At 47.3% G+C, this 22,728-nt stretch overlaps 1 protein-coding gene across 6 annotated transcripts in view; it reads right to left on the reverse strand.

Moving 5' to 3' along the window:
• LOC308577891 (integrator complex subunit 6-like) overlaps positions 1-22,728 on the reverse strand; it is a 137,501-nt gene that overhangs the window by 42,292 nt on the left and 72,481 nt on the right. For 5 of the 6 annotated variants that reach the window (XR_014003752.1, XM_081178256.1, XM_081178257.1 and 2 more), the window contains 5 exons: positions 12,035-12,163; positions 11,043-11,206; positions 7,167-7,319; positions 2,401-2,533; positions 420-514 (listed from right to left, as the gene is read on the reverse strand). Coding sequence is in view for 4 of the 6 variants with exons in the window: in XM_081178256.1 (XP_081034382.1) it covers positions 420-514; positions 2,401-2,533; positions 7,167-7,319; positions 11,043-11,206; positions 12,035-12,163 (674 nt within the window). In the remaining 2 variants the exon portion in view is untranslated. Of the gene's footprint in view, positions 1-419; positions 515-2,400; positions 2,534-7,166; positions 7,320-11,042; positions 11,207-12,034; positions 12,164-22,728 lie in introns of those variants that run through there. The other variant, XR_014003753.1, reaches the window with a different exon arrangement.

Consider the following 22,728-nt stretch of genomic DNA (forward strand, 5'->3'; position numbering starts at 1 on the left):
GATGATGATTGCAGGGTCCAGGACAGTTCATATAAGGAGAAGTGGCCCTGGACGTATTACGGTCCTAAGCCATTTAAGGTTTTATAGGTCAAAACCATCACTTTGTAAGGTTGAGGAGAATTAACAGGGACACATTTTCCCTGTCTCTCTCTCAACAGAGGTCATCATACAGGGCGACCAAAGCAGGTTCTGTGCCAAAACCCGGCGAGCAATAAAGCAATCTTTCCAACAAGCAGGAGAGGAGAAACAAAAGAATAGGTACTGGAGTTGTGCTAAACACCAACTGCAAGAGAGCATTTAAGGAAGGACGAGTAAGTCATTCCATGTTGCAAAGCTTTTGAATCCTGGCTTGTGAACATTCAATGGTTTTGCTTCCAGCATAACACACAAGACCCATCAAACTGACGAGAGGTACATACCATCAAGTAGTAGGGAGGCATGGTTTTTAAGTAGTTATCCAAAGATTGCCGCCACTTCAAATTTGGCTTAAGTTTGTGAACCTTAAATAAATCATCTGCAAAGGAGAAACAATACAAGTCACAAATGTACACAACAGTGCAAGTATCCCAGCATCATGCTCCATAGGATTGTCCCTTAAAGATCCAGAGAGTACTAATACTCCCAAGGACAGGGCTCTCTCCTCCTTATGTTGTATATTCAACTTTTACACACCCCAAGTCAGGCTAGATCTTAGCAGAGTAACAATCACAACTTTTAATGAAGAGAACCAGCACTGCTTAGTCTGAAGACTTCTGAAGTCCTAAACACCTTGGATTCTGCTAATCCTAGATACTGTGTGTGTTTAAGTTATGGCACTAAATACTGAGAGCCAGTGTGGTGTAATGGTTAGAGGGTTGGATTAGGATCTGGGAGAGCAGGGTTTGAATTCCCCCTCAGCTATGAAGCTCACTGGGTGACCTTGTGCCAGTCACCATCTCTTAGCCTAACCTACCTCACAGGGTTGTTGTGAGGATGAAATGGGGAGGAAAACCATGTAATGTAATAAATAAAAAGAACAATAAAATGATATTTGAGAAGCTATTCAACAGTCAAACTATTTCCAATAGAAGCTGGACCCAAAACTAGACTGGTGACTGGGAGTGGCCCCTGGGTGCCTATAACACTGGTCCTAAAGGATCTACATTGGCTCCCAGTACATTTCCAAACACAATTCAAAGTGTTGGTCCTGACCTTGAAAGCCCTAAACGGCCTCGGTCCTGTATACCTGAAGGACCGTCTCCACCCCCATCGCTCTGCCCGGACAGTGAGGTCCAGCTCTGAGGGCCTTCTGGCGGTTCCTTCACTGCAAGAAGTGAGGTTACAGGGAACCAGGCAGAGGGCCTTCTCAGTCGTGGCGCCCACCCCTGTGGAACGCCCTCCCATCAGATGTCAAACAGATAAGCAATTATGTGACTTTTAAAAGACATCTGAAGGGAACACTGTTCAGGGAAGCTTTTAGTGTCTGATGCTGCATTGTGTTTTAGTTTTTTGTTGGGAGCCACCCAGAGTGGCTGGGGCAACCAAGTAAGATGGGTGGGGTATAAATAACAACAACAGGGACACAGCTTGGGTGGGCACAAACCATTTTCTCTGTATTGTCCACACAGTACATTTGTTACTGTGGCTGATAGTTCTTGCACTCAATTATATGTAACACTCAGACCCGGATGAGACAGTTTATTTATGATTTTTCTTCTTCAGTGACAGAGTGAATCGTGACAGCTATATACAGTGGGAGGGGTGTTTCTCTCTCTGAAACATGCCACATCCTGAAAGAGGGAAAAGAATGGAGGATCTACAATCATGGTTTTTAACGTTAAGGAATAGTTTTAATAACCATATGGCCACATGGTGTTCTACTTTTAACGTTCATAATGCATTATTATAATGTGACACCAGAGGGCATTACAGAGCAGAAGGGAATTAGCATTTTGCTGGAGGTAAGAAACGCTTACAGGTCTGCCCTGTGATGTTTTAAAACAATATATCTAATATTGCTCTAATAATGTTAAACAGGTCAGTGTAGATCTAGCCTAGGTGAGGAGCATCAAAAATGCACTGGAAGCAGGTGACTTTCCTCCTCTACTGCAGAGAAAAGAGGGTGTGCGTAAAAATCCTCTCCTCCCAATGAAGCAGTTTGTAACAATCTTTCTCAACCTTGGGTCCCTAGCTGTTGTTGGATTGCAACTCCCATCATCCCTAGCTAGCAGTACCAGTGGTCAGGGATGATGGGAGTTGCAGTCCAACAACAGCTGGGGACCCATGGTTGAGAAAGCCTGCTCTAGACTCTCCAGTCTCCCAACCCATTTAAGAAAATGGCTGGCAAGTAAACAGCAGACAAGACAAGACAGATAGTTCCTTTTCTAGTTGGTTGTGCTGCAATGGCTCTGCATCACTCACCTAGCAGAGGGAGGAGGACAGGGTAGTTGTAAGGCATCACAAAGAGATTGACACATGTTAGAGTGGTGCTGGCCTTCAAATACCCAAATGGATGGCTCAGTTCACTGTGCTTCCCACTGTTGCTCACAAATACCTAGAAAAGACAACGGAAGAGACAAGGTTTATTATACACAAGGGGCTACTGGGTTTCAGATAAACCACATTTGTGAACTCCAGCGGGAACATTTTTACAAAAAAAAGTGGTGCATGTTTTTGAGAGATAGACATTGCCCTATTATTTGCCTCCTTATCTTGAAAGCACAGGGGAGAAGTCCTGGGCAGTTTACTAGTGTTTGGCCCATTCAGCGTACTACAAGATACAGAAACAGCAGTTTCATGAGAGCTTTCTAATCAGAGTTAATCCAAGTATCCTAAAATCATTCCATTTATAATAAAATTATCCTTAATCCTTTATGTACAGCTGATATCTTGACACAGTACCACCAGTTAACATATCATGAAAAGGCAGCTGGCCTGCATGACATTCTGATTCAAGTTTACAAAAAGAAGATGTGATTATCTGACTGAACTTTTGTAAAATCCCAATCCCAGTCAATGGAATACCAGAGCCAGCATGGGGAACCTTTGGCCCTTCAGCTGCCACTGAACAGCTAGAGGGTCAAATGATCCCCACCTCTGTACTAGAGACTGCATCAAGGCTTCTTCTCATTCAAAATTTAAGTGCTTAGGCAGGCCCTTTAAGTCTTCCCTGATGCTGGAGTAGATATATTAAGTAACTGTTGCAGTTTTGAGTGGTATTGGCTCCCTTTAACATTGTACGGATTGAGGCTCCTTGAGGCCCTGCTTCTTGTCTAGATGGTGGGATATACAATTTTAAAATCAGAAAATTTTAACTGCCTGAAGCACATGGCTACCCCATCCCTGCATGTTGTTCTAGATGGAAGACGACAGATCACCCAACTGCCAGCATTTGGGACAAAGGCAATGGGATGAAGTTCAAATCAAACAGCCATAGTTTCTTGATAAGAACTGGAGTGTTAGGGAGGGAGAGGGTACACTACAATCCAGAACAATCCCAGGTGTTGAGAGGATGTAGAAGCAGCCCCAATTTAATTGTATTTGGATTTTTTAAAGAAGTTATAGGGCTTTGGAGATCTTTCTGGATTCAAAGGTGGGACAGAAATAAATTAAAGCTGTATCACCACTTCACTGACTGAAGATAAATACAAGGCTAGAATCAAAGGAAAAACAGTGACCACCAAAACTCAGCTCTGCTGAGCGACACTTCTATAAATGGGTACAAAGCCCAATCGTAAGTCAATAGCAAACAACCTGTTAAATAATTTGTGAAGAACTGCGTAGCACCCTTTCTTTTTTATCCCTGATTTTAAAGTATCGGGATGCAATTTAAACAAAAATAAGGTTTTTTAGTGTGTTTTTTGTTTGTTTAGTCGTGTCCGACTCTTCGTGACCCCATGGACCAGAGCACCCCAGGCACTCCTGTCTTCCACTGCCTCCCGCAGTTTGGTCAGACTCATGTTTGTAGCTTCGAGAACACTGTCCAACCATCTCGTCCTCTGTCCCCTTCTCCTTGTGCCCTCCATCTTTCCCAACATCAGGGTCTTTTCCAGGGAGTCTTCTCTTCTCATAAGGTGGCCAAAGTATTGGAGCCTCAGCTTCACGATCTGTCCTTCCAGTGAGCACTCAGGGCTGATTTCCTTCAGAATGGAGAGGTTGGATCTTCTTGCGGTCCATGGGACTCTCAAGAGTCTCCTCCAGCACCAGAATTCAAAAGCATCAATTCTTCGGCGATCAACCTACTTTATGGTCCAGCTTTCACTTCCATACATCACTACTGGGAAAACCATGGCTTTTACTATACGGACCTTTGTTGGCAAGGTGATGTCTCTACTTTTGAAGATGCTGTCTTGGTTTGTCATTGCTTTTCTCCCAAGAAGCAGGCGTCTTTTAATTTCGTGGCTGCTATCACCATCTGCAGTGATCATGGAGCCCAAGAAAGTAAAATCTCTCACTGCCTCCATTTCTTCCCCTTCTATTTGCCAGGAGGTGATGGGACCAGTGGCCATGATCTTCGTTTTTTTGATGTTGAGCTTCAGACCATATTTTGCGCTCTCCTCTTTCACCCTCAATAAAAGGATCTTTAATTCCTCTTCACTTTCTGCCATCAAGGTTGTGTCATCTGCATATCTGAGGTTGTTGATATTTCTTCCGGCAATCTTAATTCTGGCTAGGGATTCATCCAGCCCAGCCTTTCGCATGATGAATTCTGCATGTAAGTTAAATAAGCAGGGAGACAATATACAGCCTTGTCGTACTCCTTTCCCAATTTTGAACCAATCAGTTGTTCCATATCCAGTTCTAACTGTAGCTTCTTGTCCCACGTAGAGATTTCTCAGCAGACAGATGAGGTGATCAGGCACTCCCATTTCTTTAAGAACTTGCCATAGTTTGCTGTGGTCGACACAGTCAAAGGCTTTTGCATAGTCAATGAAGCAGAAGTAGATGTCTTTCTGGAACTCTCTAGCTTTCTCCATAATCCAGCGCATGTTTGCAATTTGGTCTCTGGTTCCTCTGCCTCTTCTAAATCCAGCTTGCACTTCTGGGAGTTCTCGGTCCACATACTGCTTAAGCCTGCCTTGTAGAATTTTAAGCATAACCTTGCTAGCGTGTGAAATGAGTGCAATTGTGCGGTAGTTGGAGCATTCTTTGGCACTGCCCTTCTTTGGGATTCAGATGTAGACTGATCTTCTCCAATCCTCTGGCCACTGCTGAGTTTTCCAAACTTGCTGGCATATTGAGTGTAGCACCTTAACAGCATCATCTTTTAAAATTTTAAATAGTTCAGCTGGAATACCATCACTTCCACTGGCCTTGTTATTTGCAGTGCTTTCTAAGGCCCATTTGACTTCACTCTCCAGGATGTTTGGCTCAAGGTCAGCAACCACACTACCTGGGGTGTACGAGACATCCATATCTTTCTGGTATAATTCCTCTGTGTATTCTTGCCACCTCTTCTTGATGTCTTCTGCTTCTGTTAGGTCCTTTTCACTTTTGTCCTTTATTATGGTAATCTTTGTACAAAATGTTCCTTTCATATTTCCAATTTTCTTGAACATGTCTCTGGTTCTTCCCATTCTGTTATTTTTCTCTATTTCTTTGCAATGCTCGTTTAAGGCGGCCTTCTTGTCTCTCCTTGCTATTTTTTGGAAATCGGCATTCAATTTCCTGTATCTTTCACTATCTCTCTCGCATTTTGCTTGCCTTCTCTCCCCCGCTATTTGTAAGGCCTCGTTGGATAGCCACTTTGCTTTCTTGCATTTCCTTTTCATTGGGATGGTTTTCGTTGCTGCCTCCTGTATAATGTTGCGAGCCTCCATCCATAGTTCTTCAGGCACTCTGTCCAGCAAATCTAAATCCTTAAACCTGTTCCTCACTTCCACTGTGTATTCATAAGGGATTAAAATAAGGTTAGGCTTAAATAATATGAAACTTGTTTTGGTACTAAATTATTTATTGTTAACATATCACACAGGTATTATAAATAAGAGCATCTCTAAAATGGTGTAACTTCCCTGAACTTGCATCAAAGAAGTTTGGTACATGTCAGATGGCAAGGGTGGTTGCTCACGAGTAACCAGGCAGGACTCTGACCTGTCTTTTACAGGTTTTATTTTGGTGCAAAACGATTTACAGTGCAGAACCCCAAAGTTCATGTCTGCATCAATCGCTAGCAGAATCCGGGAGTGGTTGTTTCCTGGACCTTCCCCAACATAAAAGTCTCATTACTCCCAGCCTTTTCCTTCCCTCTCTGCACTTTAGACTTCTGCGCAGGGTGGGCAACGGAGGGGGCGTGCTTCCCTCCTGGCCAGCTTTGCCAGAAGTGGTGCTGAGGCTCCCACCAGAATCCTCTGGTGCTTTTACCTCTTCCCCACTGGAGGTGGGGCTTTCCTCATCAATGGAAGAGGAACTGCTTCGCAAGATTTTTAGAGGCTCCCTGTAACACAACTGCCCCTCTGTTTCCTGCCCCTGTTTCAATGGCAGTTCCCTGACAGTACACATCACCACTGAAGTACTGCAGGTTATTTAACAACTCTGTAATTTCAGTCATGGCGTATAAACATGTGCAGCTGCTACCTTATGGCTGGGACTGAAAACTGTCTCAGGAAGAGAAAGTTATTTTGTAGCTCTGCTAAATTTGCCTGGATACGCCAAGGTTCAAATCTTGGGTCTTCTGCATGCAAGGCTGAGAAAATTTTAGCTTGCTTCTGCCATCTCCAAGCTCAGGATTCTCTCTACTTTCCCCCCTGTTGGTATATGCGAAACTGAAACTAGTAGTCGATCCTTATCAGCACTGTGTTCTGGAAACTAGAAGCAGGTGGCTTCTAGGTAAGAAACATGAGTTAATGTTCATGTGCAATGTTTTTTAGGCCTGGATAAGAGACTGAGAGAAAGAACTGAGCTTTGTTCCTTTCTTTCTCTGCTCTTCTTAAGCAGCGGACCATCCTAGCAGCATGCTAATGACTGATTTATGGATTAATGATGTACAGAACCATTAAGTTGTAAACTGGCAATAAACCTTACTGCCGGGGCTGTGGGCTTGTATTGCATCGGTGATTGTCTGCAAAGCATGTGGAAATGTGTACACCTTTGTGAGTTGGAAAATATACTCACTAATATCCAACACCCGCTTCACTGATCTCTCCTGCAAGTTTGCCCAGCATTAGCTTTGAGTATATAGCAAATACCTGCCAGCAGGAATGAGGTAATTTCCGCTCCAAGATGTACTGCGTTAAGGGTGATGGTTCAAGCTCATACTTGTCAAATGGAAGCTTATCGATTACCATAGGCTCACAATCCATGCAGGAGAACCTCACCACTGGATGGGCTGTGCGGGGAGGCTTAGAAGGAAGAAAGGGAATCAGAGCCAATTAGAGGAGAAGGAAAGCCACAAGTTTGCTTAACATTATCCCCAGAGGTACTTTATCTGCTATTCAGGAAGGTTAAATTATAATATTTTTCATAAGCCTCAACAGTTGCAAAGAAAAATAGGGTAACACACTAGTTATCTAGCGCTATTTCTAAATGTTTGAAATGTCCACATGCCTTTTGTATTATTGTGATAATGATCCCCATAGCAGGAGACAGAGGTTGCGGGGGGGGGGGATGATTATTATTTGAATTTATGCTGCCTTACATCTGGGGGTCTCAGGGCGGTTCACAGAATAAAATCAATATATAAAACCACAAAATACCTAATAAAAATAAAAAAACAACAACCCAATAGCCCCCCCCAAAAAAAAAACAAAATTAAAAAGGGCATAGGATGTAAATTGGATCAAGCTAAGGCCTGGTTAAAAAGGAACGTTTTTGCCTGGCGCCTAAAGATGTATAATGAAGGCGCCAGGCGAACTTCCCTGGGGGGAGCATTCCACAGATGGGGAGCGACTGTAGAGAAGGCCACATTCTCGTGTTGCCACCCTCCGGACCTCTTGAGGAGGCGGCACATGAAGGAGGGCCTCAGAAGATGATCTCAGGGTCCGGGTAGGTTCATATGGAAAGAGGCGGTCCTGAGCCGTTTAAGGCTTTATAGGTCGAAACCAGCACTTTCAATTGGGCCAGGAAACTAATTGGTAGCCAGTGCAGTCAGACCAGGATTGGTATAATATGTTCAAACCGTCTTGCTCCAGTGAGCAACCTGGCTGCTGAATTCTACACTAGCTGAAGTTTCCTAACTGTCTTCTGAGGCAGCCGTAGGTATGATGCATTGTAGTAATCTAACCTTGAGGTTACCGGAGCATAGACAACAGTAGTTAGGCTATTCCTGTCCAGACAGGGGCGTAGCTGAGCCACCAGCCGAAGCTGATGGAAGGCACTCCGGGCCACTGAGGCCACATGAGCCTCAACAACTGCAGAGGATTCAGGAGTACCCCCAGGCTACGAACCTGCTCCTTCAGAGGAAGTGTAACCCCATCAAGAGCAGGTGACCTCCCAGCCATCTGGTCTAGGGAACCACCCACTAACAGTGCCTCTGTCTTATCTGGATTGAGCTTCAGTTTGTTGGCTCTCATCCAGTCCATTACCAAGGCAAGACACTGGTCCAGCACTTCCACTGCCTCACCTGCAAATGTAAAGGAGAAATAGAGCGGAGTGTCATCAGCATACTGCTGAAAATGTACTCCGAACCTCTGGATAACCCCACCCAGTGGTTTCATGTAGTACTGAAACCATCGCAAAGCGGTGCCACCCAACCCTAGTTCGGAGAGTCGCTCCAGAAGGATACCATGGTCGATGGTATTGAAATCTGCTAAGAGGTTGAGAACAATTAACAGGGACATGTTTCCCTTGTCTCTCATTCGACAGAGGCCATCATACAGGACGACCAAAGCAGTTTCTGTCCCAAAACCTAACCCCCGACTGAAATGAATGCAGAAAATCAGTTTCTTCCAAAAGTGCCTGGATCTGGTCCGCGACCACTCACTCCAGAACCTTGCCCAGGAAAGGGAAATTAGTAACTGGCCGGTAGTTAGTTAGGTTTTCTGAATCCAGGGAAGGTTTCTTAAGGAATGGTTTTACCACTGCCTCCTTCAAACAAGCAGGGACCACCCCCTCTCATAAAGAGGCATCTTCACCTCCCTGGCCCAACCAGCCATTCCCTCCCTGCTGGTTTTTATCAGCCAAGTGAGGCAAGGGTCTAGAGCGCAAGTGGTCGCCCTGACCAATCCAAGCACCTTATCCACATCCTTGAGCCTTACCAACTGAAACTCATGCAATACACCAGGACTAGACTGTACTCTGGACACCTCATGAGATACATCTGTTATAACAACAGAGTCAAGGTCTTGGTGTATGCAAGCGATTTTATCCTCAAAATGCCATGCAAACAAGTCACAGAGAGCTACCATTGATTCTACCACCTCCTTTGGGCCAGTCTTTAAAAGGCCCCGTACAACCCAGAAATAATGAGCCCTTACCAGTGTTTGGTTGCATTCATTCAGATCCTTCCTCCTCTTGTGTTCAAGCCGTCTCCCAGCTTGTTTCCTCGCCCTAAGCTCTGGAGTATAACAGGGGGCCAATCAGGCGCCACAAGGTGGGAGAGTGCACTCAGGGGCGCTCATGTCAATGGCCCAAGCCATTTGAGTGTTTTCCCGAGGTCGGCCAGGGCTTTGACAGGAGCACCAGTCATGTCAGCCAGAAAACCCCGCAGAGGGGTTTGGGATCCTACTGGATCCATCAGCCTCCAAGAGAGGACTTTCCTAATACAGTCATACCTCGGGTTGAATGTGCTTCAGGTTGAACGTGTTCGGGATGCGCTCCGTGGCAACCCGGAAGTAACGGAGCGCGTGAGGTCATTTTGAGCGCATGTGCGGAAGCGGCGAAACGCGACCTGTGTACGCGCAGTTGCGCTGTCGCCTCTTGCGTTCCGTTCAGGATGCGAACGGGGCTCCGGAACGGATCCCGTTCGCACCCCAAGGTACCCCTGTAGATCCCCTGCATCTGCGGAGGGGAAAAGGTGCTGACACCCTAAATCTCAACTGGAAGTGATCTGACCATGACAAGGGACTGATGTCAATGTCCCCCGCCTTCAAATCACTCTCTTCCTGCCCCATTTAGAAAACAAGGTCCAGAGTGTGGCCTGCCATGTGCATTGGGTTGGTGACATGTTGGGACAGCCCCATGGTTGTCATGGCGGCCATGAAGTCCTGAGCCACCCCGGAGCCAGCTGCCTCGGCATGGATGTTGAAGTCTCCCTGAACCAGCAGTCTGGGAGTCCTCAACACTGCCTCCAAGACCAACTCTGTTAGCTCAGGCAGGGAGACTGCTGGGCAGCGAGGTGGGCAGTAAACCAGCAGAAGCCCTAATCTGTCCCGATTGCCCAATGCCAGGAACACACACTCTAGATCCCCCCCAAAAAACTGGACAGAGAACCTGGAGATAGAAAATCTCTACAGACCACAGCAATTTTCCCTCCCCAACCTTTGATTCTGCTGCACTGAGTACCCAGGTGGGCACAGCTGGGTAAGACCAACTCCACCCTGTTCACCCACCCAGGTTTCAGTGATACATGCCAGATAAGCCTCCTCATCCATAATCAGGTCATGGATGAGAGAGATTTTATTCTGAGCCGACCTGGCATTCAACAACAGCAGTTGCAGACCCGAGTGCTAGCTGAAATGACAACCAGTTCCCCAGGTTGGAGGAGGGGCTGGCACACGGCAGTCACCATCTCCCATGCCATACCTCCTCCTACCCAGAACCACTGAAATTGGGCCTACCCCTGCCTCTTTCCTGCTCCTCTCCTCCCAAGCACATCCCACAAAATGCCCTTACAACTCAGTTAAAAACAGTTAAAACACTAAAAAAAGAATTTAAAAGGATATGAAAATAACAACAATAGTTCTTAAGAGCCTGTCAGGCCCTGCCCTAGGCCAGGTGGAGTGAGACAGGAACAGGGCCCTCAGGCTCTCAGCAGGGCAGTCCTCGCTTAGAGCCAACCCAGTGATCCCTGAGATGCACTGTGATTTGAACTGCTCCCCAGTTACAACAAACTTTTCATCATATTACCTAAGCTCACTTTTGTATCACTAGGATCTGCACAGAAATTCTAAAGCTCTATTTCATACCAGTGTTGGTGAATTTTGATCAGGCCAAAAGGATTCTGGAATTGGCCAATGGCCAACAGGAACTCCCGTTTTAGGATTAGGCCTCACATAGATGAGTTTATGACAGCTGTGCCATGGCTGAGAAGCAAAAGAAGTGATGGGTCTTGTGACATCAACAACTCCATCTAATTTCCAAAGAAGAAGAACAGAACATTAAGTAACATTGTACATTAGGACGCGGGTGGCGCTGTGGGTTAAACCACAGAGCCTAGGACTTGCCGATCAGAAGGTCGGCGGTTCGAATCCCCGCGACAGGGTGAGCTCCTGTTGCTCGGTCCCTGCTCTTGCCAACCTAGCAGTTCGAAAGCACGTCAAAGTGCAAGTAGATAAATAGGTACCACTCCGGCGGGAAAGTAAATGGTGTTTCCGTGCGCTGCTCTGGTTCGCCAGAAGCGGCTTAGTCATGCTGGCCACATGACCCGGAAGCTGTACGCCGGCTCCCTTGGCCAATAAAGCGAGATGAGCGCCGCAACCCCAGAGTCGTCCGCGACTGGACCTAATGGTCAGGGGTACTTTTACCTTTTACATTAGGTTCCCAGCGTTAGCTTTACAATTTCTACTTAGATATATTTTCTCTAAACTGCGCAAATGACCACCACAGTTTTGACTAGTATTTTGGGACAGTGAAGATTAAAAAGTTTCAAAAAAAAAAAGTGTTCAGGAAAAAGATAGTTTAGTGGTTTTTTGTCTAAGAAAGAAAACACTTGAAGACATTGTTACAGGTTTTTCAGTGTCCACCAAGAGAATAATTTATGGAGTAATAAACGAACCAGTTTAATTGTTCAAATAAGTGAAGGGCAGTATCCAATCAATCTAATTGTCAGAGGCAAAGCTAGAATATAATATTATGCACATAATCTACACTGATTTAGCAATGCCATACAGTACTTTTTAAACCTTAAACACAGTTGTTAACATAATAGTTTACAATGACCATAAACAATTTACTGTACCTTCCCCAATTTGTGGTGGGTCTGGTCCTGATTTCTCAAAGTTGATGACAACACCACTCTGAACTTTCTGAGCTAGAGATTCTAAACACTGATTCAACATTCTTTGTGTCCGAACACAATATGAGCGTCCTATAACATAAAGCAGAGAAATAAGAAGGTTCTGAAGGCAAGATTTGGCAACTTCAGGTAAAAAGCAGAATAGCAAGAACCAAAAGTACTGTGAACCGAAGAACTGCACTGATATTAAACCTAATGTGTTGTGCACATAGAAATACTTTTAAAACGCTCAGGAAAGACCCAATGGAGGCAAAATGGTGGGCGCCACGACGCACCTGAAGGCAGCTAGCACCAATTGCACTGCCTGGCTGGTCCCCAGGCCCGCTGCCGCCACTGCCGAAGAGTCGGGAGAGTCCAGTGCATCAGCAGAGGGAGCCGCCAAGCCCCCCTCCCCCAGCAACCTTGGCCATGATGACAGAGAACCCACCTGGCCAACGGCCCAGCTTAACTCCTGGAGGCCTCCGGAGCCGAAGCAAAAAGAAAGAAAAAAAGGAGCTCCGACCTCCCCAGCTTACTGCTGCTGCTGACACTGAAGGAAAAGGAAAGGAGAGGAGAGGTAGAAGAGCACTGGGAGAGCCAGGGAGGCCGCGAAGACACGCGCGGACAAGCCCAGGCCTGACCCGAGCCTACCTCCCAGGTGGCTAGCGCGCCAAGAGCAGACCAGGGCCCAGAGGGAGGCCATGCAATGGAGTACACCCCAGGAGAAAAACCTGCATAGCACGCCCCCCCCCCCCCAGGCTGGGAAAAACCTCTGCCCCTTTTTCTTTTTTTGGGGGGGGGCACCGCTGCTAAAGCCATCTATTATTTTAGTATTTTTATTTTTAATCTTAATTCCCCTTACTTTATTTTAAAAATATTTCTTACTAATAGCCCCCCCCCCCCATTTTTCTAATTGTTAAGAATTAAAATGGCGGTGCCCAGAAGAGAGCCCTGAACTAGCACAGGCCACTTCCTGGGATTGCCACTCCACCCCTGACTTTCTGTTCTTTTTTATTTTATTTCTTTATTTTTCATTTTTCTTCCTTTACTCATTTTTTAAAAAATTAAATAAGAAAAAAGAGAATAAATAAAAAATCTAATTCCCTTTTTTGTGTGTCTGTTTGTTTGTTTGCTTGGGGGGGGTGGTTCTTCCTTCCTTCCTTCCCCACCTCTTTTTTCTTTCCTCCTCTTTCTCTCTAAAGAGAATACACACACACACACACACACACACACACACACACACACACTTATTTTATTCTTTCCCTCTCAAAGGGGTTTTCTACATATTTTTTATTTTATTTTCTTATTTACTTATATCACTTGGTACATATATACTACTTCCAGGTGCCAGCACCTCAACAACTTCCGTTTTTTTCATTCCTTTTTCCTTACTTTTTTGGTTTTGTTTCTTTCTGTTTATTTGCTTTCTCTTTCCGTCCCTCTTAACTCTTAAATCTCCTAACCGCTCCATCCCCTCTCCTTTCTTTTCTCTCCTTCCCCCCAACAAATAATTTTAAAAATCACAGACCGATACACATATATCTGCCCACACACTTTCAACAGTATCCCACTGTGATGGCTTGTGTATGCTCTTCGCAATAAGCACCTCTGCTCACTCAGAGATATTTACAGTTCTTTATTTTACATATGTACAGGTAGCACATTACAATCATGCATCTGAATCCTGATTCTGAGAGTGTCCTTCACCGGCTTCTCCTCCAACAGAAAAGGCGAGGAAGTTTCCTGTGATGCCTCTCCCCCCTCCTCTTTAACTCTCTCCTCTCCTTGGCAGACGGAACAGGCACTGCCTCACCATTGGTGCTGGAACTTCCTGTGCAGTGCTGGGGCTCTGCTTCAGCATCAGAGAGCCTTTCCGCCTCCTGGCTCTCTCCCCCTTCCCCATCCGTCACTTCCTGTCCACCTCCCTCTGAGTGTTCCTGCTCCTCCCCGGCATTCTCTGGCAGTCCCATGACACCCACCCACCTCATACTATAACCTGGACCACCACTGTGATTTCTTATTGTCAGAGCTGCTTCCAGATCCTAGCTCACAGAGGATCACGCTAGCCAGCGGTCACTTTATAAAAGTCTTTATTGAGTTACAGTTTCCATTCTCAAGCTGCTGCGTGCAGCTCTACGTCTTATGAGTTAGACCGGCGAAGCTCCGTCTGAGTCTCCGCCCCCTGTACACCAGCTTAATACCCTAGCCTTACTCCACCTTTTCCGCCTGACCGTTCTTCTCTGGGTCCCTCTGCCCCCCGTGGTCTCTTCCTTCCTGGACTCTTCTGACGCTGACCCCCCGGACCCTTCTGTCTCTTTGCGTCGGGCTTTAGGACCTGGCTCCCTTTCCGGGCTGCTTACTGCGCCACCTTCTTGTGCATTTGAACTTGGCGCGCGCGCCCAACCTTCCACTTTCTGCTTGACCGTTTCTTCGCTCCCCGATGGAGGTGTGGCCACTCCTGACTCATGCCCTCCCCCCTGCTGCGAGCTGCCAGAGCTCGATACCTGGTGCCCTGTTGGTGACGCTGGCCCCGATTTCCAACTGCTGCCCTCTGAGCCCCCTCTGGAACCTTCTTCCTGGGGTGTCCCCCTAGGCTCCCCCCTTGCTCTGGCCACTGGCGCTCCTTTCTGTGAATCTTCTGATTCACTGGAAAGACTCGGAGATCTCGGGTCGTCGTCATCACTCATCTTTTCTTCGGCCTCCTCCCCCTCGCTCTCTGTTTCCTCCCTTGCCCTCGCCTCTGCTCCTGAACCCCTGACACTTATCATTACTATTAATATTTCCGCCCTCTCTCCTCTATTTCTCTCTCCTTTATTTCCTCTTTATATTTTACTCTAAATCCCCCCTTCCCCCCCTCTTCCATTCTTTTCTTTTTCTTTCTTTCTTTTCCATCACTTCCTTTTGTCTTTGCTCTGTTTTGTGTTGTTCTATCCCTGAACACAACCTTGCCAGTTCTTAACTCTCTACTACAAATCCCTAACCCCTTTCCCCACCCTTAACTGGTCCCCACTCCCCCCCATTGTGCGCAAGAGGGTGTAGGTGTGCGATCATGGGGATATCCACAAATTACCCTCCCTCTGGCCCCACCCAATCGGTCTCTTCCATCTCTGCCTATTAAACCCTTTTATGTCCACTGTTTATACAGCTTCTTTTCCCCTTCCGCTTTGACAAATACACATGGATCAGCTTTACCTTGCTGAAAACCTAGAGAAAACTACACTTCAGTGAGTTTAGAGTGCCAGCATCGTGCACTTTGCTTGAGATCATATAGGGACTTCTTCAGAGAACAAACAAATCCCTGTTTTACCTGTACACCATCAGGTGGAAGCATGTAAAGTGATTCACCTAAGGTTCCGTACAAAAATGCTGTATTCACATCGTGATGAGAAACGTGTAGATTTTCCTCTGCAGCAAGTTTGAGCATAAGCCTAATGCTCTCATATCTCACGGTGGGTGAGTAGGTCTCGTGATAGTCTTCTCCTGGTACCTGTGAAAAACCTCTGGCTACCAATCTGGATTTGTGCCTGACTATCTTGCCATTTCGGTCTGTCTTCGCTTTGAAGACCCATTTGCTGTCAAGCAGTTTCATCCTTGGAACTGTTGGAAATAGCTCCCATGTTTTGTTCCTCTCTAGGGAATCAAGCTCAGCCTTCATGGCAGTTAACCATGGCTCAGCATCCTTCGAGTCCAAAGCCTGGATCTCTTGGAAACTTGAAGGTTCAAATACCTTCTTGGAGCAGTTACAGCTTTTGCTGCTTTAGCAAATTCATCAGCAAATCTCTTTGGAGGTTTACCTTTTGTGGCTCTTTCAGACCTGCGAATCAGACGTAAGTCTTCAACGCTCTCCTCTTCTTTCTTAGGAAAAAACTGGCCTATAGTGAACAGTGGTTCCTCCAATTCTCGATCAGAGCCTTCAGAGGGTCGCATAGAGGCCGTAGCACTCTTGAAATCCTGAATCATCTGATTCAGTTTCAGACTCAGAATCAGAACCTTCATCAGTGGGTGTGGGGTTTTGCTTTTGCTTATCCTCAGTCTCATCACTGTCATCAGGATAACATTGGAAAATCCCCACATTCTCCCCCCACTTGGCACTGTGCTCAACACTTCTAGTGAGCCTAATTGTATTAGTGTCAGTCATCATTACTCTGTAAGAACCTTTCCGATATCCTAGAAAGATACCATGCAAACCACGCTTGCCTAACTTGGAGCTTTGTGGTGTGTGAACCCACATGTCAGAACCAAAAATTCTCATGTGCTTGATGTATGGTTTCTTGCCAAACATCTTTTCATAGGGGGTACAACCAATCGGTGATGATAATCTGCGATTATAAGTGTAAACAAAACAGATGAGCGATTCTGCCCAATAACTCTCTGGAAGATTGGAATCATGCAGCAAGCTTTTCAAGCCTTGAAGCTGGTTGGCTTGCCCTCTCACAAAGTCCATTCATCCAAGGAGATCGTAGACTTGACAAATTATGTTGAATTCCTTTCTCAGTCAGAAAAGCTTCAAACTGCTGAGAAGTGAATTCTCCCCCTCAATCTGTAAATAAACATTTCACCTATTTACTATGCACATTTTCCAACCAAGCACGGAATTCCTTGAACCTAGGAAACGCTTCTGATTTCTGCTTGAGAATGAACACATGAATATACCTGGAAAATGAATCAATGAGAACCATGAAGTATTTGGCTCCACCCAAAGAGGGTGCTTGTGGACCAACAAGATCAGCATGCACTACCTGGTATGGTTCTGTAGCTTGTCTACTAGACGCCTTACCTTTTGCAGCCATTTTGACCTTGTTTGCTGCGCATGCCTTACACTTCATGTGGTACCTGCAGGGTTTAATAGTCATACCTTCAACTAAGGCAGGCATTTTGGAAACTGCCTCGAAGTGTAAATGACCAAATTTCCTGTGATAATCATGAATACATCCTGCATGCAAAACCTTGTTAGTACCTGCAATACAACAAGTTTCATCCTGCACAACATCAACAGAATCATCATAATGTAATACAAAGAAATGATCAACATAATCAGCATGCAATACAAAGTCATCTTTCTTGGTGATGGTGCACTTCCTCTTCTTGAAGGAAACGTCTATGTCCTGTTCAGGAAGCTGCGAGACACTCAGTAGGTTGTGTGCAGCATCTGGAACAAAAAGAATGTTGCGTATCGATGCATCCAAGCGGTGAAGAACAACCATTCCATAGCCTTGACTGGAGATCGTGTGGTCATCCGCCTGGTGAATCGCACCTTCCTGTGGAGTAAAGGAGATGAAGAGATGCTTGTCCTGACAAACGTGTCTGGTTGCTCCCGAGTCGACAATGAAGAAAGATCCATACGTCTTCTGGACCTTTGGAGTGAAGCATGAGACCATAGCCTTGTTCTGCGTTGTCCTGGACTTCGGACCTTTGCCTTTGCCTTTTCCACGCGTTGAGCTTTCGCTGCACTGCTCTGTTGCCTTGGCCTTGGGATGTTTGCACTCCCTTTTCACGTGGCCTAGACCAGTGTTTTTCAACCACTGTTCCGCGACACACTAGTGTGCCGCGAGATGTTGCCTGGTGTGCCGTGGGAAAAATTGAAAAATTCAAAATATATTTTTTTTAAAAAAATAATTCAAATTTTCGCCCACTAGGCGGGCGCCGGACTGTGTCCTGGGTTTGGGGTGGGGTGGGTTTTTTGACCCCACCCTCGGAACAGGGGGGTCTGTGTGAGGGTGAACAAAGAACTGCAAAAGGGGATGAATGCGCAATTGCTGAGTTCACATTTGCCACATGAATATTGGGCGGAGGCGTTAATGTCCTATGTTCACGTGTGGGTGAGAAAAGTCTCAAAAGAGTTGGGTAGTTCTCCTTTTGAGAAGCTGTTCCATAGAAAACCTTCTGTTGCCTATTTTAAGGTTTTCGGGTCTCATGTGAGAACAGAAGCTCCAGGTGGAGTAAAGAATGCCAGAGGCATTTTTGTGGGATATGAAAAGGGTCTCTACAGAGTAATTTTGTCTGAATCTGGTCAGGTGATTCTCACAAAGTTTCTGGAGAGTGCTCCTGAACAGGAGCGGGTTATAGTACACACATTTCCCACAGGTGACAATTCAGATGATGATGATGATTTTTCTGATTACAGATTACAGTGGTACTGATGATAACAGTGATAGCTCAGAGAGCTCAGTTGTAACAGTCATTGAGAGGAAATCTCACACAATGGATAGACCTTCACAGGTGAATGATGAACCACTGTTTGCAACTGGATCTGGTTCTCAACAAAGTCCAGAGATTGAACCACTGAGCAGAGAGGATCAGCACCTCATACGCAGGTCTGAGAGAGTCACAAAGGGTGTACCACCAAAGAGGTACTCAAAAGAGTTTGCTAACTTAGCTGTTGCGTGTGTTGCTATTGTTAACAACTCAAAACAGGATGAAGCAGTGTCTAAGTCAGAGACAAAGACACGACAGAGAGCTGCTAGCCAAGGTAATGCAGATGCACTCATTCCTTGGAAGCCAGACAACCAGAGAGGTACACTGGTGGAACCAGTGGTGGGGAGTTCCAAGGGTGGAACTGAAACAACAGGGGACTGTTATATGTATAACAACTGTTTGTTCTCTTCTCTGGATCATGTTTTGCCCATTGATGCTTTTGGGGGAGGTTGTCAGGAAAAAGCAGCAATGCAAAAGCCAGCTGCAGGTGGCTGGAATGCAAAACAGGATGTTGAGGTCTGGAACTGTACTAGTGGAGAAAGGGGGCAGTCCTTTCTCTGCTCTGAGCACCGGATGTTAGCTCAGAGTGTCATCTGACCTGTGCTGGAAGTGCAAGGGTGGAGCTGAGACTCTACTGCCGGAGTCTGGAGGGTACAGACACGTTTTCTCTGTACTGCTGAACGACAGGAATAAAAGACTCAGCATCAGTTGGTGGAAAGGACATGACTTTACAGGAGCAGGAGGAACTAACTGAACTGAGACAAAATCGTGGTTTCAAGCTAAGATTTGCTGATCTACATTTGGACAGTTTTTGGTTGGATACTGCCAAGGAGTTCCCCCTTCTGGAAAACAAAGCTATTTTGACATTGCTCCCATTTTCTACTACATATCTGTGTGAGATGAGCTTTTCAAGCATGATTGCTATAAAAACTAAATACAGAGAGAGACTGACAGCTTTTGACGAAGAGCTACGTGTGTGTCTTTCTTCGATTCCAGCCAGAATATCGCCTTTGTGTTCAGCCAAACAGGCCCAGGTTGCGCACTGAATAAAGTATTTTATAATTTTTCATATTTCTGTTTACTTACTATTTCATAATAAAGTAATTATAAAATACTTTCTTTGTGTTTATTTGATTCCTATTCAAGAGAATTACTTTATATATAGTCAATATAGGCACAGAGTTAATTTTTTTAACATTTTCTAATGGTGGTGTGCCTCGTGATTTTTTTCATGAAACAAGTGTGTCTTTGCCCAAAAAAGGTTGAAAAACACTGGCCTAGACCAGTGTTTCCCAACCGGTGTTCCGCGGCACACTAGTGTGCCGCGAGACGTTGCCTGGTGTGCCGTGGGAGGGAGGCGGGCGAGTCGGGCGGCGAGAGGCGGGGCGGCGGCGGCGAGGATCCGTGTCGAGCCGGGGGCGGCTCCGCGGTGGTGGTGCCGAGGTTTATCTCTCCATTCTCCCCTCACACACACACACAGGAAATAACACAGGATCAGCTGACAGGACCCGGCCAATGGGGCGGCGGCGGGGCAGCGCGCGCAAAAGGGAGGAGCGCGAGACAGCGGACGAGGAGGAGGCCAGCATGTCTGGGCAGCAGCAGCAACAACAGCAGCAGCAACTCCCGGCGACGGCTCCTCAAGCCCCGGGCAATCCTACTCCCTCACCGGCCTCGGCCGCCCTCCTGCTCCGCCCGCCGCCGCCTCCCCCGCCGCCGCCGGCCACCTCGGCCCCGCCGCCGCCCCCTCCTCCGCCCGCTATCGCCGCCACCACCACAACAGCTCCGCCGCCTCAGCTGGGCCCATGCCTGCCGGGAGCGGCGGCGGCGGCAGCAGCAGCAGCGCCCCGGCGCCCTTCCCTCACGGCGGCGACCTGGCCCTGAACGTCTCCCCCGAAACCGTCGGGAGGCTTCGGTTGTTGCCTTTCTCCGCCGAGGTCGGTGGACCCCGAGCCTAGGCTTCCTTCCCGCACCCCACTTTCCGAAGACCGCACACCAGTTGGGCCAGTACATATTCCCCTCCCGTGACTGGAGCGGAATAGCCCTTTCTCTTCTTCCCCAACCCTTGTCGTTGGAGGAGTCCCTCAGTCCCTCGCTTTGCTGCCTCCTCCCCCCCCCCAAAGCTTGGAGGTTCCCCGGCAAGGGGGAGGGGAAAAAATTGAAACTTACACTTTCGTGCGTCCCTCCCGGCGTGACGCTGCGCGCTGACGTCACGGGGCTGTAATGGTGGTGTGCCTCGAGATTTTTTTCATCAAACAAGTGTGCCTTTGCCCAAAAAAGGTTGGGAAACACTGGCCTAGACGTCCACACGAGTAGCATTTCGCTGCCTTCAAAGCTTTGGCGCCATCTAGTGGTTGCACTGCATTCTGGGATGATGTCTGTGAGGGCTCCCCCTTTGTGATACAGCTAGCACTACGCCGATCCTCTTCATTTAACACCACAGCAGTGACATGCGCTACCGTCAGCTTAGCAGTAGGCAAAACAGCAAGCTGGCTGGCAATCGCTTCCCAACTGGAACCCAAAGAATGTAGAATCATGAAGGAATACACAGCCTCTGGAACGGTGATTCCGTGCTGTTGCAACTCATGCCTGAGATTCTGCATTTCCATGAGGTGAGCACGCACATCTGCTCCTTCAGCAAGTGTCACACCATGCAATTTGGCATAAAAGAACAAAGAAGCGCCTGCCTCTGTTCTCAAATGTGACTCTTGCAAGCTGTCCCACATTTCTCTGGCTGAGGCCTTGTCACGCAAAAGACATAGCTCTTCAGGGGACACAATAAGCATCAGAGTTCCCCTTGCTTTAGAATCCTTGGCTTTCCACTCATCAGTTACAGGAGCTGGGGGGGCGTCTGTTATCACATTAAACAGACCCTCTTTTCTTAGCAGAGCCTCTGCATATTGCACCCAGTTGTGATAATTCACTTTACCAAGCTCTGGAATTCCAAAAGCGTCTGTTACTCTTGCACTGGCCATCTTGTGTCTTTTAAAGCAAGCTGCGTCTCTCTACCACCAGCTGCATTCCAAAAGCACACTTCTTAAGGCTTTCGCTTTCTCCTGAGCTTCTGCCACAGCTGATTAGTGCTTTGGCTTGAAGTTCAAAGTCCACCCCTTATTGCCATTAATTAGGGACTGGCAGCCTTCCTGGGGCAAGAGCACATACCTCTCATCAATCTTCTTGACACGCAGAGAAGAAAAGCTGCATTCCATTGTTCTGCCGTTCGTCATCTGGATTCCGTTCTTCTGGTGCCCATAACCAAAAATTTTGGGATTTTAGCTCCGTTCGTCCAAGCTGATAAGGCTCATCTTCCTCCGAGCCCTCCCAGCAGAGCATTAAAACAACACCACAGCGGAAGGATGAGATAGGTATGGGCTACACGCCATGCTTTATTACTAAGCTATGCAGAGAGCAAAGAAAATATACGTCCTCTCTCTATGAGAAGCAGAGAGCAACTAAAACACAAAGTGTCAGAGCTGCTTCCAGATCCTAGCTCACAGAGGATCACGCTAGCCAGCGGTCACTTTATAAAAGTCTTTATTGAGTTACAGTTTCCATTCTCAAGCTGCTGCGTGCAACTCTACGTCTCATGGATTAGACCGGCGAAGCTCCGTCTGAGTCTCCGCCCCCTGTACACCAGCTTAATACCCTAGCCTTACTCCACCTTTTCCGCCTGACCGTTCTTCTCTGGGTCCCTCTGCCCCCCGTGGTCTCTTCCTTCCTGGACTCTTCTGACGCTGACCCCCCGGACCCTTCTGTCTCCTTGCGTCGGGCTTTAGGACCTGGCTCCCTTTCCGGGCTGCTTACTGCGCCACCTTCCTGTGCATTTGAACTTGGCGCGCGCGCCCAACCTTCCACTTTCCGCCTGACCATTTCTTCGCTCCCCGATGGAGGTGTGGCCACTCCTGACTCGTGCCCTCCCCCCTGCTGCGAGCTGCCAGAGCTCGATACCTGGCGCCCTTCCTCTCCACTGCGCTCTGTTGGTGACGCTGGTCCCGATTTCCAACTGCTGCCCTCTGATCCCCCTCTGGACCCTTCTTCCTGGGGTGTCCCCCTAGGCTCCCCCCTTGCTCTGGCCAATGGCGCTCCTTTCTGTGAATCTTCTGATTCACTGGAAAGACTCGGAGATCTCGGGTCGTCGTCATCACTCATCTTTTCTTCTGCCTCCTCCCCCTCGCTCTCTGTTTCCTCCCTTGCCCTCGCCTCTGCTCCTGAACCCCTGACATCCATCCCCCCTCGAAGCCCCCCCTTCCCCCTCCCCTCCTTCCGGTGCGGGAGCTGGGTGCTGCAGTGTCATGGGGACGAATGTCGGATACAGTTCGCTTCCCGTGGCGGGCCTCCAACTGAAGACTTCCGGTTCTTCCTCCCTGCGCTCGTCGACAACGGTCACCTCCGCCTCCATCTCTGTGCCTCTGTGCTCGAACCCAAAATCCTCCCCGTACATGTCCACGTCCGTCTCCGCCTCAGTC

The sequence above is a fragment of the Podarcis bocagei genome (assembly GCF_964188305.1).
Source record: "Podarcis bocagei genome assembly, chromosome: W".
In the NCBI taxonomy this organism is placed as follows: Eukaryota; Metazoa; Chordata; class Lepidosauria; order Squamata; family Lacertidae; genus Podarcis; species Podarcis bocagei.